At 39.0% G+C, this 12,817-nt stretch overlaps 1 protein-coding gene across 4 annotated transcripts in view; it reads right to left on the bottom strand.

Annotated features, from left to right (window-relative positions):
- MGAM (maltase-glucoamylase) overlaps nt 1-12,817 on the bottom strand; it is a 145,270-nt gene that overhangs the window by 10,012 nt on the left and 122,441 nt on the right. For all 4 annotated transcript variants that reach the window (XM_057549689.1, XM_057549688.1, XM_057549687.1 and 1 more), the window contains 6 exons: nt 12,341-12,474; nt 12,188-12,222; nt 11,978-12,094; nt 8,770-8,918; nt 8,076-8,160; nt 7,130-7,186 (listed from right to left, as the gene is read on the bottom strand). In XM_057549689.1, coding sequence (XP_057405672.1) covers nt 7,130-7,186; nt 8,076-8,160; nt 8,770-8,918; nt 11,978-12,094; nt 12,188-12,222; nt 12,341-12,474 — 577 coding nt within the window. The remainder of the gene's footprint in view (nt 1-7,129; nt 7,187-8,075; nt 8,161-8,769; nt 8,919-11,977; nt 12,095-12,187; nt 12,223-12,340; nt 12,475-12,817) is intronic.

A 12,817-nucleotide genomic window follows, 5' to 3' on the forward strand; every position in this document is an offset into this window, starting at 1 on the left:
TTTAAGTCTTTTGTCATTTACAGACAGTTCTGTGTGTACTCTGATGCTTTTGCAAATATGTTCCTATAAAAGGGTTTCATCTTTAAGAAATTCATGGAAAAGACTCTGACAAGTACAGGTTTCTGGTAACTGACTGTACTGCTGAACTGAATGAATAAGCAGAACTGAATTTTCAGAACTCTAATGAAAAACTGATGAACTCATAAAAGTGCTAACAAAAGATCAAGATGAAAAAAAAAATTAATTACATGGGACTGAGTGAACTGATGAGGATGAGTATAATTTTTGTGACTTTCTGTCTGAATTAAAAAAATAAATCCAACAAGGACTCAGAGGCAAAGAATATACAAATCAATATTCACTGCAAAGTAAGGGAGCTGTTACAGTGGAGGATTACTGGACTGAATGTCAATATTATGACATAGTATGAGTGTGTTTCATGTTTGGTAATTGCAATCATTGTTGCTTTTGTTGTGGTCATCCAGGTACAATGTTTGGTGTCAGTCTACTTATCTCTTGTAAAAATAAAATACAGTGTGTGTGTGTGAAAAAATAATAATAATAATAATTGTCACTGCTTTCTGCTTTAATAAAATGGAGCAGAGACACCAGGGCTGCTGAGGAAAAAAAAAGATGATGACACATTGGTCTATCATACATTAAACTGTATTATAAATAAGTAATCACTAAGATGTTCAGAACTGACAGAATACATAATTCATAGATTAACAAATCAAAAATAAAAAGGAAAAAAGAGACCTTTCAGACAAATTCTACCATATGTAAAAACAGTACATAATAACAGAAGTTTAGCAAAGCAAAAGTATTGGGAAATTTGACCAAAAAAAGGCTGTATCCTGACATTTCGCTATTCACCAAATGCATTCCAGTGACTGAAAAAACTTTAATTTGACTATATAAAAGTTAAAATATCTATCTAAAATTATAAAAAATTTAAAAGCAAATGACAAAGTGGAAAAATACTTCCAGTAAACATGGCAAAGTGTTATCAACTTAAGTGTGTAACTATCCTTTAAAAATCAGTACAATTACTTTATCTTAATAGGAAACTGGTAAAAGAATAGAAAGGTCACAGAAGTATAAATGGGCTGTCAAAGATGATCACAAATCAAATCAATGGTGAGCATTAGGAACCATATTGCCTTTAAGAGTGATACAAAGATGAATATAAATATTTTAAAAAACAAATATTGGGGCTTCCCTGGTGGCGCACTGGTTGAGAATCTGCCTGCCAATGCAGGGGACACGGGTTCGAGCTCTGGTCTGGGAAGATCCCACATGCCACGGAGCAACTAGGCCCGTGAGCCACAACTACTGAGCCTGCGCGTCTGGAGCCTGTGCTCCACAATAAGAGAGGCCGCGATAGTGAGAGGCCCGCGCACTTTGATGAAGAGTGGCCCCCGCCTGCCGCAACTAGAGAAAGCCCTCGCGCAGAAACAAAGACCCAACACAGCCAAAAATAAATAAATATTTTAAAAAACAAAAAAAAACACAAATATTCAAAGCTGACAATGACTTAGGGAAATGAACACTCTTATGTGCTGATGGGAATGTAAGTTGTTTCTGGTATTTTGCCAACTTTTATTAAGGATTCTTGTGTCAAGCATCTTCTCTGGCTAGAAATTCAGAAAACCACTGGGTGATGGGTGGGAGTGGAGCACATGAAAGACATGCTTTCTTGAACAGACAAGATGGAAATTTAGGTTAACAATGTTCTGTTGAATGGAAGAGGTGAAAATTTAGGTACTGTAGAAACAGGAATTATATGAACTATACATAAATTCCTACCTCACTTAAGCATATAATAACCTGTGTGACAACAAAGAAACCCAGTTCAGAAACAGGATCTGATTGAATCATCTGCTCCAAGTGGAGAGCCTAAGTTTCCATTCTATTTACCAGGTGCAAATTTTTCCATGCTTTTGCTAACATCTGAAATACATCCTTCCTCTTCATCTTTTAAAGTACTGAGTATATTTTACTGACACTTCTGTAAACTGTCAGTGGGACTGGGTGCTGATAAAACCTTTTGGAAAGCAATCTGCCAGCATCTGTCAAAATGTCAAATACTTTACCCCAGCAAATTCACTGACCAAAACTTACACCAAGATATATGTACAGCGATATTTCCTACAGAATTGCACCATTACTTATAAAAAGAAAACAAGAAAACAAACTAAAATCCTAACTGTCCATCCACAGAGGTGCTTTGCTAAATGATTCCATACAATGGAACATAACACAGCTCCTAAAAAGAATGGGGAAGAGCTTCAAGTGCTGACATACAAAGATCTTCAAGATATGTTATTAGGTGAATTAATCAAGGTCCAATAGTATGTAGAGTAAGATACTATTTGTGTAAATAAAAAAAGAATACACATATGCTAATCTATGCACAAATTTTTATCAGCAAAGATATATAACAGATTGTTAATGGGGGTTAGCTTTAGAAGGGGGACCAAGGATTGGGAGACAGGGAGAATGGTGAATTTTACTTTCCATTTTCCAATGTTTTCCCTTTTCCAATGTTTGAATTTTTACCAGTGGAGGGATTTTTACTTTCCTAATTTCTTGGCATCCCGCATGTCTTTCAGGGTACCTTTCCAGTCCATATTCCTCTGATATCTTCCATCCTTTAATCAGTATACCTGCATTTCTTCTTCCTCTAAATTTTTACACTATATTTTAATATTCCACAGTGTTCCTTGTATCGAATGATTTTTTAAATTTTTATTTTATATTGGAGTATAGTTAATTAACAATGTTCTGTTAGTTTCAGGTATACAGCAAAGTGATTCAGTTATACATATACATGTATCTATTCCTTTTCCAAATTCTTTTCCCATTTAGGTTATTACAGAGTATTAAGCAGAGTTCCCTGTGCTATACAGTAGGTTCCTTAACTTGTTCCTTTTCACATGACCAGATGGTGAAATAGGTCTCATACACTTTGTGTATCCTCTAGAATAGGGATTAACAAATTTCACCTTTAAAGGGTCAGATAGGATATATTTTACACTTTGTGGGCCAGATAGCCTCTGATGAAACTACTCAAAACTACTTGATTCTAATTAAACATCAAAATTTTATTTTTTTCTAAATGGCTTGTTCCATCAACATTTGGCTTCCTATGTTTACTTTTGTCTCAAAAAGAAACAAAAAAAGTTGAAAGACTCAATCAAAGCTATTTTCTATTTAAAGGGAACACTCTTGCACTGTTGGTGGGAATTTAAATTGATACAGCCACTATGGAGAACAGTATGGAGGTTCCTTAAAAAACTAAAAACAGAACTACCATACGACCCAGCAATCCCACTACTGGGCATATATCCTGCGAAAACCATAATTCAAAAAGAGTCATGTACCACAATGTTCATTGCAGCTCTATTTACAATAGCCAGGACCTGGAAGCAACCTAAGTGTCCATCGACAGATGAATGGATAAAGAAGATGTGGCACATATATACAATGGAATATTACTCAGCCATAAAAAGAAACGAAATTGAGTTATTTGTAGTGAGGTGGATGGGCCTAGAGTCTGTCATACAGAGTGAAGTAAGTCAAAAAGAGAAAAACAAATACCATATGCTAACACATATATATGGAATCTTAAAAACAAACAAACAAAAATTGTCATGAAGAACCTAGGGGCAGGACGGGAATAAATACGCAGACCTACAAGAGAATGGACTTGAGGATACGGGGAGGGGGAAGGGTAAGCTGGGACAAAGTGAAAGAGTGGCATGGACATATATACACTACCAAATGTAAAATAGATAGCTAGTGGGAAGCAGCCGCATAGCACAGGGAGATCAGCTCAGTGCTTTGTGACCACCTAGAGGGGTGGGATAGGGAAGGTGGGAGGGAGGGAGACACAAGAGGGAAGTGATATGGGGATATATGTATATGTATAACTGATTCACTTTGTTATAAAGCAGAAACTAACACACCATTGTAAAGCAATTATACTCCAATAAAGATGTTAAAAAAAAAAAAAGCTATTTTCTATTTAAAAGCCATGTATAAAACCAGCAATTCCAGGAGACTTTTCTCTTCGTTGATAGCCCTCACACTTCACCTTCTTTTATATGGTATATATAATTATGTAAATATGTATTAGTGTTTATAACATGCAAATACTAGCTCCAGATTAGATGGTGAACTCCATAGGGAAACTTTTCCAGTATATACCACACCCGGCGCTCAGTAAGGTGGTTTGCACCTGGGCAAGGTTGGGACTAGAGTGAGATGTGTAAGGTGCCTAGGATGCACCACTTAAGAAGGCACTTACTCTCAGGGTCCTGCAAACACAGGGGCCGCCTTAAAAAGGAGTGCCTCCTTAAACCGTGCGCCCTAGGCACCTTACTTGCTTCACCCTGGCCCTGGCCCCGCACCCAGGAGCCTCAGTGTACTCAGAATGACTGCCTGTTAGTGAATAAGCCAGTCAACATGCAAACTCAGGACAAAGGCTACACTCACTTAAAGGAAGTTGGCTGCTCCCTCCCAGAAAGGCCCTCTTTGGGAAGCACAGAGCAGTCTTAACCTACTGCCAACCAGAGGACAGATCCAGCTCAGGAAAAAAGGGCGTGTCAGGGAGGACTCAGGGCTCCATAAGACAGAGAAGAAAAGGAACAAAATTTCCATTGTCCTTGCAGGGTTTTCACCCAATCCCACTACAAATGGCTTGGCTGAAAGGGCCCAGAGCACGCTCTGCCTCTTGTCCTCCTGCTGTTATCCTTTTGCCGTATTTCTAGTTTGCTGCTTTGCTCTGCTCAGAAAAGTCAGGAGAGGAGGACTAGTTAGAGAGAGAGGAGACACTACCGTTGATTCTTCCTCAAGAATCAAACTCTGGACTTCCCTGGTGGTGCAATGGCTGAAAATCCGCCTGCCAATGCAGGGGACACACGTTCAATCCCTGGCCCGGGAAGATCCCACATGCCATGGAGCAACTAAGCCTGTGAGCCACAGCTACTGAGCCTGCGCTCTAGAGCCCATGAGCCACAACTACTGAGCCTGCGTGCCACAGCTACTGAAGCCCGTGTGCCTAGAGCCCGTGCTCCACAACAAGAGAAGCCACCACAATACGAAGCCCGCACACCGCAACGAAGAGTAGCCCCCTCTCGCCACAACTAGAGAAAGCCTGTGCGCAGCAATGAAGACCCAACGCAGTCAAAAATGAATTAAATTAATAAATTTATTAAAAAAAAATCAAACTCTGATTTGTCTGTGTCCCTGCAAAAGAACACTGCTTGTACCAATTTACATTCCCACCAACAGTGTAGGAGGGTTCCCTTTTCTCCACATCCTCTCCAGCATTTGTTGTTTGTAGATTTTTTTTTTTAATTTTTTTTATTTATTTATTTGTTTATTTATTTATGGCTGTGTTGGGTCTTCGTTTCTGTGCGAGGGCTTTCTCCAGCTGTGGCAAGCGGGGGCCACTCTTCATCGCGGTGCGCGGGCCTCTCACTATCACGGCCTCTCTTGTTGCAGAGCACAGGCTCCAGACGCACAGGCTCAGTAATTGTGGCTCACGGGCCCAGTCGCTCCGCGGCATGTGGGATCCTCCCAGACCAGGGCTCGAACCTGTGTCCCCTGCATTGGCAGGCAGATTCTCAACCACTGCGCCACCAGGGAAGCCCTGTTTGTAGATTTTTTGATGATCGCCATTCTGACTGGTGTGAGGTGATACCTCATTGTGGTTTTGATTTGCATTTCTCTAGTAATTGGTACAGCCACTATGGAAAACAGTATGGGGGTTTCTTAAAAAACTAAAAATAGAACTACCATATGACCAGGAATCCCACTCCTAGGCATATACCAGAGAAAACCATAATTCGGAAGGATACATGAACCCCAATGTTCACTGCAGCACTATTCACAATAGCCAGGACATAGAAGCAACCTAAATGTCCATCAACAGAGGAATGGATAAAGAAGATGTGGTACATATATACAATGGAACATTACTCAATCATAAAAAAGAACAAAATAATGCCATTTGCAGCAACATGGATGGACCTAGAGATTGTCATACTGAGTGAAGTAAGTCAGACAGAGAAAGACAAATATATGATATCGCTTATATGTGGAGTCTAAAAAAAAGGCTACAAATGAACTTATCTACAACACAGAAATAGAGTTACAGATGTAGAAAATAAACTTTTGGTTATCAGGGGATAAGGGAGGGGAGCGATAAATTGGAAGACTGGAATTGACATAAATACACTACTATATATACAATAGATAACTAATAAGGACCTACTGTATAGCACAGGGAACTCTACTCAATTCTCTGTAATGGCCTATATGGGAAAAGAATCTAAAAAAGAGTGGATATATGTATATGTATAGCTGACTTACTTTGCCGTACACCTGAAACTAACACAACATTATAAATCAACTGTACTCCAATAAAAATTTTAAAAAAAAAGAACACTGCTTGAAGCTTCTGTGAAAGACTGTTTTCCCAACTGAGTCTCTGGGGTTCAGACTAGCCCAGAAAAGTCATATGACAGAGAAGGCTGTGTTCCTTCCCCATTTCTAAATGCATTTGCATTACACCAGCTCACAAAAGTCGGGCCTTATACCTCTGTGTACATTTTACATACTGCCTAGGACCTTGCTTACCTTAGGAAAGTACATTTAACAACTCCACTTTGGGCATCTATGCTATAAAAGAAGGTATTATGTAAAAAGACAGAGGGGAAAAGGCTCCTAATACTTATGAACTTCCAGTCTAGCAGGGAGAATATAAACAAAAACCATAGTTTCCAGCACAACTTCAAGCATTTACCAGTGTCTGCCATTATACACCACTGTGAATAGTGGCGGTATAAGGAAAGATAAAAACTAACACATAAAGAACACCCACAAAAAGCCAGGCACTACAGGAGATGCTTTTACGCATTTCAGAACAATTCTGTGAGGGAAGCGGTCTTTCCCCACGTGGAGGTGAGAAAAATGAGGCTACAAGGTTAAAAGTGACATGTTGAAGAACACACAACAAGTGGGTTACGGAGCCAGAATTTGACCTGAGGTCTGTCAGATTCTAAAGCCTGTGCATGCTATCATTTCCCCAGGTTGTATAGAAACAATCAGAAAAACTTACCGTGTAGTAATCATACCAGCGGGCTCTAGGGAAATATGCAGTGACATTTCTGGCGTTCTAAAATTAAACAAAAAAAAAACAAGGCATGAGCAGTGGGCTCAGCTCTCCAGGGCAGAGTAACCCGTTTGCAGAGTACAGGGGTCAAAACAACGCAATGGCCTTGGACCCACAGGCCTCTTCTCTCTAGAGGTCACCAGTGTTGGGAAAGGCTCCCTTCTCTGATCCCGTCTCAAACTGGGGAGATTTGCCTAACCAAAAATGGTGGCTTCTGTAAAACCCTTTGGGATCCGGGACTTAAGGGGGGAAAAAAATCATCATTTACTTATAGACTTATCCCATACCCTCTCTAAAGAGACAAACTGAGGTTGGGTCTAGAGCAGAAAAAAAATTTGTAGGTTTACGGCACCAATACTTCAGAAATTATGATTAGTGCAGTAAGTTTTGGAGAAGATCCGGTTAACTGTTATTTTAATCAGAAGCCTAATCATTGAAATGAAGTAAAGAAATGGCTGCCTGAGGACCTCTTTTGGAGGAAGGGAAGAGCTAGCCAGCAACAAAATTATACACATTGCTACAAACAGTCCTTCTGAAAAGTTTTGTTTTAATGGTGATAGAGGATAGCAAGGATTTCCTTATAGTACTGTCCCCACCTGACTCATACTCCTTATTTCAGTTAAAGAAGAAATGATTATATCTTCAAATACATCAAAGGGTTTTTTCCTTCTTGATTATCCAATGAATCAGAATTCATTATACTGCTTTTAAAGACGAGGGAGTTGAGGACCAGAACACCTAAGTGATGAACGTCAGCTCAGAGGGAGAGGAAGAGACAGAGGTAGAATAAGAAACCACATCTCAGGACCCCATCAGATGAGGCCTCTTCTCCTCAGCTAGTCACTGGCCTCACAGTTGGGATCCTCTATTCATCAGAGGCCTCCATACTCACAGGCTCCAGGACAGGGCTGACCAGGAAGGCTGGGCCCAGAAGGAACTGACTGTCTACATCCCAGGTCACCTGGTCTGACACAAACCTGGAGAGGGAAACCAAGGTACCACAATTAGGACCCCTACAGGACTCCAGATCGAGGCCTTGAAGAAACTCCTCAAGTTCAGACCCAAGTTGGAAATCCAGCCGCATCCTATGCCATCCTTTATTCTTTCCCTAGGTCAACCTTAATTAGATACACCTCACTTTCTACATGTCATGTTCTTCAAACCTCAGAAATGGTTGGATTTAGACACGTTCTCACCTATCAATATCTCCACACGTTTCTTAACCACGGCACATTTTAACGCAAGAATGGCCTCCATTCCTCAGATATCCCCCTGGAATGCCTTCTTTCGTGACCTGAGCTACTATAAAGGATAGGTAGGTCTTTACAGGCCCAAATTAGAAAGAAATTATTCTGTGTTGTATTGTATATCATTTTGAAATTTTTCAAAAAAAATCAGTAGTCTTTTACCAAAGAGCTAAGGTGTGACTGACACCATGCTAAAAGGAGTCGTAACATACGGTCTGTGCCTAGAGAGCTTTTGGCAAAAGCAGTCATGCCTTTAATTTGGAAGAATTGTTTTCTTCAACTGCCACCATATAGAATAAAGTTATCACTTAGTCATTGGTATCCTCGCTAGACACTCACTCATGGAGAAGAGGCCGCACGACAGTGCTGCCCTCCGTGTTGGCCCTGTGCATCAGGGTGTACAGATATGGCAACAGGGCGTATCTGGTCTGCAGGACACTTCTGGAGATAGTCACAAAGGTAGAATCCCAGGACACAGGGTCTTGCCTCTAAGGAGAAAAGAAAGTGTTCAGGGCTCAACTTAGGGGACCTGTGGGACGTAAGGAGATCACTGAACATTTATTCCAAATGAAGATCAAACAGAGCTAAACCAACGATGACTATAGATGAGACTCAAAGAATATTTTTAATAGACCAAAAGAGGTCACTGAAGCTTTCCCAGGACAGCTGAAAAAATTCCCCATAAGAAATGGGGGGTGGGGTATATATTTGGTACAATGCCCAAACTGAAAGAATATTGATTCATTGAAACATGAGGATTTTTTCATGTACTTGTTGGCTATTTGTATATCTTCTTTGGAAAAATGTCTATTCAGTTCCTCTGCCCATTTTTAAATCAGATTTTTTTTTTTTTTTTTTTTTTTTTTTTTTGCTATTGAGTTGTATGAGTGCCTTATATATTTTGGATATTAACCCTTTATCAGATACATAGTTTGCAAGTATTTTCTCCCATTCTGTGGGTTGTCTTTTCATTTTGTTGATTCCATGCAGAAGCTTTTTAGTGTGATGTAGTCCCACTTCTTTAATTTTGCTTCTGTTCTTTGTGCTTTTGGTGTCATATCAAAAAAAAAATTGCCAAGAACAATGTCAAGTAGATTTTTCCCTATGTTTTCTTCTAGGAGTTTTATGGTTTCAGGTCTTAATCCATTTTGAGTTAATTTTTGTGAGTGTGGTAAGATTTATTTTTGTGAGTGTGCCTGTGATTATCTAGTTTTACCAACATCATGCATTAAAGAGACTATGTTTTCTCCACAGAGTATTTTTGGCTCTCTTGTCAAATATTAGTTGACAGTACATGCAAAGGTTTATTTCTGGGCTCCGATTCTGTTCCATTGGTCTATGAGTCTATTTTTTATGCCAATACCATACTGTTTTGATTACTAGACCATATTGTTTTGATTATTATAGCTTTGTAATATAGTTTGAAATCAGGACGCCTGATGCCTCTAGCTTTGTTCTTTCTCAGGACTGCTTTAGCTGTCCGTGGTCTTTTGTAATTCTGTACAACTTTTAGGATATTTTTTTCTATTTCTGTGAAAAATCCCATTAGAATTTTGATTGGAATTACATTGACTTCATAGATGGTTTTAGTACGGACATTTTAACAATGTTAATTCTTCTGATCCATGAACACAGAATATTTTTCCACTTGTCTCTTTCATCAGTGTCTTACAGTTTTCAGTGTACAGATCTTTCACCTTCTTGGTTAAGTTTATTGCTAAGTACTTTATTGTGTTCTGATGCTATTGTGAATGGGATTGTTTTCTTTATTCCTTTTTCAGATATTTCACTGTTAGTGTATAGAAAGGCAATCGATTTCTGTATGTTGATTTTATATTGTGCAACTTCACTGAATTCATTGATTAGTTTCTAATAGTTTTTTGGTGACACCTTTAGGATTTTCTGTATATAAGATCATATAAACTGTAAACAGAGACCATTTTACTTCTTCCTTTCTGATTTGAATGCTTTTTTTTTCTCATCTGACGGCTCTGACTAGGACTTCCAGTACTATGTTGACTAGGAGTAGTGAGAGTGGGAACCCTTGTCTTTGTCCTGATCTTAGAGAAAAAGCTTTCAACTTTTCACTGTTGAGTATAATATTAGCCATGAGCTTGTCATATACGGCCTTTATTATGTTGAGGTACATTCCTTCTATACTCAATTTGTTGAGAGTTTTTAATCATGAAAAGATGTTGTATTTGTCAAGTCTTTTTTTTTCCTGCACCTATTAAGATGATCATGATTTTTATCTTTTATTCTATTAATGTGGTATATCACATGATTTGCATATATTGAACCATCCTTGCATCCCAAGGTTAAATCCCACTTGATCATGATGCATCATTCTTTCAGTGTGCTGTCAAATTCATTGTACTAATATTTTGTTAAAACTTTTTAGAACTATATTCATCAGGGATATTGGCCTGTTTTTCTTTTCTTGCAGTATATTGGCCTCTTTTTCTTTTCTTGTAGTGTCCTTATCTGCTTAAGTATCAGGGTAATGCTGGTCTTGTAAAATTAGTTTGGCAGTGTTCCCAAACCTTTAATTTTTTGGACGTGAGAAGTATTGGCATTAATTCTTCTTTAAATGTTTTATAGACTTCACCAAGGAAACCATCTGGTCCTGGGCTTTTCTTTGTTGGGAGATTTTTGATTACTGATCTCCTTACTCATTACTAGTCTGTTCAGATTTTCTATCTCTTCATGATTCAGTCTTGGTAGATTCATGTTTCTAGAAATTTACCCATTTCAACCAGGTTGTCCAAGTTGTCAGTATATAATTGTTCATAGTAGTCTCTTATGATCTTTTATATTTCTGTGGTATCAGTTATAATGTCTCCTTTTTCATTTACAATTTTATTTATATTTGAGCTTCCTCTCTTTTTGTCTTAAGAAATCTAGCTAAAGGTTTGTCAATTTTGTTTATCTTTTCAAAGAACCAGCTCTTAATTTCATTGATCTTTTCTATTTTCTGGTCTCTATTTTATTTATTTCTGCTCTGATCTTCGTTATTTCCATTCTTCTGCTAACTTTGGGCTTAGTTTGTTCTTCTTTTGCTAGTTCCTTGAGGTGTAAAGTTAGGTTGCTTATTTGATATCTTTCCTTTTTCTATAAACTTCCCTCTTAGGACTTGGAATGGTAGTTATCAGGGGCTGGGAGGTGAGAGAAATGGGGAGATGTTGGTCAAAGAGTAAAAACTTCTTGTTATAAATTAAATATTTCTGGTGATATAATGTATAGCATGGTGTCCATAGTTAACAATACTGTATTATATACTTGAAAGTTGCTAAGAACGTAGATATTAAACGTTCTCACAACAAAAAAGAAATGGTAATTATGTGACATGATGGAGGTGTTAACTGACCCTACTGTGATAATCATTTCACAATATATAAGTATATCAAATTTTAAAAAAAGAAACATGAGGGTTTAATGGTTTTGAAGATGTCCTTGGGGAATACAGACTACATTACTTGTAGTTCAAAAAGAGAGTCTGTGTTCCTGGTGACACAGAACTTTTGAGCTCTGAGCTCAAATGTCCTACCCTGGCCCCAATGCTGTTGTGGTTCCTCGAGAAGGGGTAAAAGGCCCCCAGCTGCATCCAGCGAGCACACATTTCATATTCAGCATCTTGAAAGAATCCACAAATATCTGCTCCTGTCTGAAACAGGGTAGAATAAAATGGGCCCGTTAATGATTGCTGAAAGATGTCACCATCTGCTTGGCGATTAGGAGTAATCCAAAGGACACTTACAAAGGATATGCCAAAGAGGCTAAACTCCATCATGCCTGCAACGAGAACCACAGCTGTGTCAGACAAGGCACTCAGGACCTGCCTCCTCTTCCCTCCTTGGAGAAGCCTTGATCGAAGACCCCAACTCCTCTCCTCTCCCAGCAGCCCACACACCAATGATAGATTTCTTCAGCTGGTCCCACGCGGCCGTGTTGTCACCCAGCCAGTGTCCTCCCCAGCGGCCAGAAGAGGGGAAAGTGGAGCGAGTGATGACGATCCCTCGCTGCCCCGTCACCTCCTGCACAGCTCTGCTCGGAGGGGAACAAGGGGGTGATTTAGGGCACAGCAGGCGAGGAAAGGCCACAAACCTTCTCCTCCCAGAGCTCCTGAGCCTAGGGCATGGTGACAAAATATCTCCTGTGTCACAGAAGGGAATATGGAAATCTGAGCCATGAGGTTCCTCACTGACTGACTCCATATGATGGTGATAATATTAAAAGTTGTATCTTTACATTGTGTTTTATAGTGTTTCATATAAAAAAAATACTTCACAATGTAATAAACTCACCAGATCACCTAAAAATAATAGGTAATCACTAAATTTTGCTATTTACTCAATACTTAGTTTATATATTTGGGAAAGAAGAAGAT

The sequence above is a fragment of the Balaenoptera acutorostrata genome, chromosome 7 (genome assembly GCF_949987535.1).
Source record: "Balaenoptera acutorostrata chromosome 7, mBalAcu1.1, whole genome shotgun sequence".
Taxonomy (NCBI): Eukaryota; Metazoa; Chordata; class Mammalia; order Artiodactyla; family Balaenopteridae; genus Balaenoptera; species Balaenoptera acutorostrata.